General features: G+C 28.6%; 1 protein-coding gene across 2 annotated transcripts; it reads right to left on the reverse strand.

Annotated features, from left to right (window-relative positions):
* Positions 1-1357: 1357 nt before the first annotated feature.
* LOC8268711 (ribosome-inactivating protein gelonin) lies at positions 1358-2843 on the reverse strand. Of its 2 annotated transcripts, none has more exons than XM_002521596.3 (2): positions 2727-2843; positions 1358-2483 (listed from the first exon to the last, which is right to left on the reverse strand). In XM_002521596.3, exon 2 carries the CDS (start codon positions 2443-2445, stop codon positions 1543-1545), a length of 903 nt encoding a protein of 300 aa, XP_002521642.1. In that variant the 5' UTR covers positions 2446-2483; positions 2727-2843; the 3' UTR covers positions 1358-1542. The 2 variants fall into 2 exon arrangements, with proteins under 2 accessions (XP_002521642.1, XP_048233652.1); XM_048377695.1 differs by having other exon boundaries at positions 2712-2730.
* Between the last annotated feature and the right edge of the window lie 1925 nt (positions 2844-4768).

The following is a 4768-nucleotide window of genomic DNA, read 5'->3' on the forward strand; positions in this document are numbered from 1 at the left end:
TAAATGTATGGAGAAGGTATTCATAGGATAAAATCAAATAAACAAATATGGTAGCTCGTGCTAAATTTTGGCAGGCATCTTCATCGATCTTTTTTATAAAGGTTTATAAAATTTATTAATACATACCTATGATAAATCGTCATCAAAAAATAATAATAAGATGCTAAACAAGAGTGAAAAAAAGTATAGTGTCTCTTTTCATTTTAGTTTTAAATTTCTTAGTTTTACATAAATTCCATGTGGCAGGCTATTATAAATATAAGATTTACTAATAAGTTGATTTTATATATTAATAAGGAATGTGCATAATAAGCCATATCAAATTACAATTACATAAGTATTCAAAATTCAGTACAATATATACACTTAAAAAACAAAGATATTAGTTAGTAATATAAATATTATAAACAAAACTTAACAAACACATGTTTATATTTGAATTTTATTTAAAATACATGAATTCATGAGTTAATAAGATACACAAAATTGTATTATTTGTTTAAAATCTTAAATAAAAAATAAATTTACCGATAATAAAATTTTAAATTATATGCATTGCATAAATAAATATATCTTAAGTTATTTTAGTAAGATATGTAAATTTTAAAAATATTTAAAGTTATGTCTAAATTGTGACGAATCTTGAAAGCAATAATAAATAATCATATCTTTACTTATTGAATAATAATACAAATAGTCATTATGTTGACATATGTTCATGGAATAGACTGAAACTTATTGTTTTTCTTTTCTTTTTTATAGCAATGGTAATTACAATCGAATAAACATAGAAGACATACTATCAAACTTAAAGCACAAAATGCAAATTACTATTACTTAGCTAGTCTTTTTTTATATATAATTTTTGTCATTTTAGTGATAAATAAAATATGGTCGGTAAGTTAACTAATCAGTTAAGACCTCTATCACTAAAGGAATTTAAACTATGAATAACATTGTTTAACGCGAGTTTCATAATTAGTCTCAACATTTGTCAACAAATACAAATTAGTGACACTATTTCAATTTCTTGTAATTAAGTCACTTAGTTCTATTTTCTTTCACAAGTGGGTACTTCGGATCACAACATTAGTAATTCTCTAATTTTAGGTTAGAAGTAATGACCCATGAACAAAACTGAAATTATGTTATTAACTTCTAATAACTGAAGATAGTTTGATTATTTTATAATGAACAAATAAATACTGTGATCGTTAGCAAAATTATTCTGAGCAAAACTATAAATTGAGAGTTGTTGATATTGTTTAAGATGTCTTTAAAGAAGGAAAAGAAAAGCCTTTGAGGTACAAATTCTTTTGTTATAAGATAACAATAGTGCCAACTTCAAAAAACGAGGTAATTAAAAACAAGATTATTGATAATTTACTCAAAAGCCATTCTCAAACTTGTAAACAAGGATGATTTCCTTCATCACCTTATTCATTATATGTACATTGGGAATTTTAGCAAATACAGAACCAAATGCTGAGCACTTAATGTCCTTTATTTATGCTGAGCACATAAGACAGTTGACAGAAATAATCAAAGCATTGACAGCAGCTTGTTGCTAGTGTCCCCATTATATCCCCAAGACTGGGAGCTTGTGGCCAAGTACAGCAAGAGTGCTATCTTGGGTTTAACCTCTGCAACAGTGGACACATAAAATACCTTATACTCTTTATCCTGCAATTGTATTCTATCGAAGGTTCCATCTTTAGATCTCTGTATTGCAAAGGAGATATCCTCCCATTTGTTCTGAAGGCTGATCAAATCCCCTCGTTTTGGATCGAGATAGAAGAAATCATCTACCAATTGATCTTCAATATATTTAAACCGCGCAGCTTCTGAAACCATTTGGATAGCAACTAGAACGTAGTGAGCGACTTGGGCTGCTGTCACTTCATGGGTAGCAAATTTATTGAATGTAAATACTGCCTCGTTTAATTGTGTGATTCCCAATGTTGTTTGCTCTCTAAATGCTCCATAATTCTCCAGAGCAGGATAGCTACTGTTGAATGGCAGTCTAGCTTTGTTTTTGGCTTGCAGAGGGTGAAGATTATATATATCGTTAGAAGTATCATTGAAGTAGTAAGAGTAATCTCCAGCTCTAAAACCAAGTAAATATACATTAATGACATCTATTAGCAATGTTGTGGAGCGTTGAGGATTCGAAAGTTGTGCCAAGATAAACCTCTGGTCACTAGTAACAGGCACTTGGCTACGCAGCAGTGGTATCAAATAGCTCTCAGCTCCACTTTGTAATTGCTTCCGTAGATTGTTAATGAAAGTACTGTATACACTCTCTTCGACAGTGTCTGTGGCCAAGCTTACAATTGGGTAGCCAAATTCTCCAATGTCACCGTTTTCTGTTGACGGGTAAACTCTAGCTGATCCAAGCAAAATACAACAGCAAAGCCATGTTGCCACCACAAGCCACGCCTTCATATTTCCTTTCTTACTAGTTCTTCAAATTCTTCTGATACCTGTTACAAAAAATATCAAAACATGCTTAATATATAAAATAAAATTCACCAAACACGCAATCTTTCATTTGAAGAAGACGATCATTACAGTCCCTACGTATTAATACGTCTTAGTTTTATTGATTTAGTAATTAAACGAGAACTAAATATTAAGCTGATGTAGCACCCAAGAACTTGATATACAAGTAAAAGAAGAAATACATGATACTGGGATATGTATAAATGTACCCTTTTGTTACTTACAAAGTGAGCAAGTGAGGAAAAAGCAAGAGTGATATATTTTAGCATTGCTAATCATCCCCTTATATAGAGGACCTGGCATCCATTTTTCACATTTCTCGTTTTCTTTTCCTTTTTTTATTCTTTGGTTCTATATTTTGTATCATGTAACACATGCTACTTATATACATGAAGACAAATACATTTATATATATATATATATATATACAGCTTGTGATAACTTTTGTTAATGATAAACTAATATCATTGTCCCAATCCCACAAATGGGTTCGTGAAACGAATGCAGATGTAATTGTAACATATTTGAGTACTCTGATTCTTATATTCTTTTGTTTTCTTCCCTTTAATCAATATATATGCTAACTTGTCATGAAATAGACATCCACCATACATCATCTTCAAAGAATAAATCGACATGAAAGCTTTTGAATTTTAAGATATATTTTTTTTTTCTTATTTTCATTTTAACTCTGTTAATTCTTTTAACATTTTAATTTTATCTTCATAATTTATGTCACCATTTTATCTTTAAAATTTTAATTTCATCTTTCTTAAATTTCACGTTGGCTTCATCACTGCTTCCAAACTCTTGGACACATTGGTGATTATTTACATATGAAACTTGCATTAAGTTTCCTTGTGTAAGCTAACTAATATTATATCAAACCACACAAATTACATATGAAACTTGTCTACTCTGAAATACACATGTATGTCTTTTCTTTTTCTATTTCTTTTCTAATTTGTATTGCAAATAGAATTTATATACCTTTCGTTGACTCTTCATGATATGGATAAGTTGCACTAGCATTATCCTTTGATGCCTCATGACCATGTGTTACAAATAGTTTTATCCGATTAATTCCACAGCCATGTATGCACTATAGTCGAGTAATAAAATAATGAAATTTAAAAGAAAAATAATCCAAAAAAGAGAGAAGAAAAAAAGACAAAAAAATTGTCTTTACTCATTTTAATATTATATTTTATATAAATCCCATGTGCCCTGGCACGTGCTGGCAAATACTATCATTATATCACATAATTTATTCCAATACATGTACATGACATTGATCATATCTATTGTTTTAAGAAAACCTATAACTTTCGACAAGTAACAATCGTATACATTTTCAATCAAGTTGGGTTACATATAATACAAGAGTTATCTCTAATCTCAACATTTGAGGTATATATATATATATAATACTAATTCTAATAATTAAAGAATGTAACTAATCCCAAAGGATATATAAAGATAACAAAAGAAAATGTAGAATATATAGCAGGAATTGGCGCATGCACGTCTCAACTCTATAGATATACTTTCTAAACTTGCTTTATATACTATCACTACTCTTTAGGCGTACCCACGCCTCTTCTCTGTTTAAACCCCTTCAAATTGGAGTATGGAGATTTGAGATATCCAACTTGTTAAATAAGAATTGAAGTGATTGTCTTTTCAAAAAAATTCATCCCTCGAGTGAAATTCGGGACTTGTTTTTCAACATTGTGCTTAAGAATATCTAACAAATTTTTTAGCTTTCTTTTTTTAACCTGCAAAGTCCCTTCAAATTTTTTTAGATTTTTGAGACTTGTAGTCCTCTCTAGTCTCAACAATTAAGAAATATACATATGCAAAGAATACTAATCTCAATAATTAAGGGATGTAACTAACTCCAGTAATTAAGGAATATAAGAAAAAATAATAAAAGAAAAGATAGAATATATAGTAAGAATTGGCATGCCTGCATCTTAGAGCATCTCCAATAGTGTTCTTTATTTTAAAGAGCATAATTTCTATAATAAAGAGTATTTTAAAAAATATTCAAATATAAAGAGTAAATATTTTATTTAAGTCTAATAAATTCTTTATATTCTATATTTTATTTTACTTTTATTTTCATAAGCATTAATGATTTTAATTTCTTTTTTTTTTTTACTCTTACTAACAGGATATATTTTATTTTACTTTTATTTTCATAAGCATTAATGATTTTAATTTCTTTTTTTTTTTTACTCTTACTAACAGGAAGAAAGATTAC

This window comes from Ricinus communis, chromosome 8 (genome assembly GCF_019578655.1).
Source record: "Ricinus communis isolate WT05 ecotype wild-type chromosome 8, ASM1957865v1, whole genome shotgun sequence".
Taxonomy (NCBI): Eukaryota; Viridiplantae; Streptophyta; class Magnoliopsida; order Malpighiales; family Euphorbiaceae; genus Ricinus; species Ricinus communis.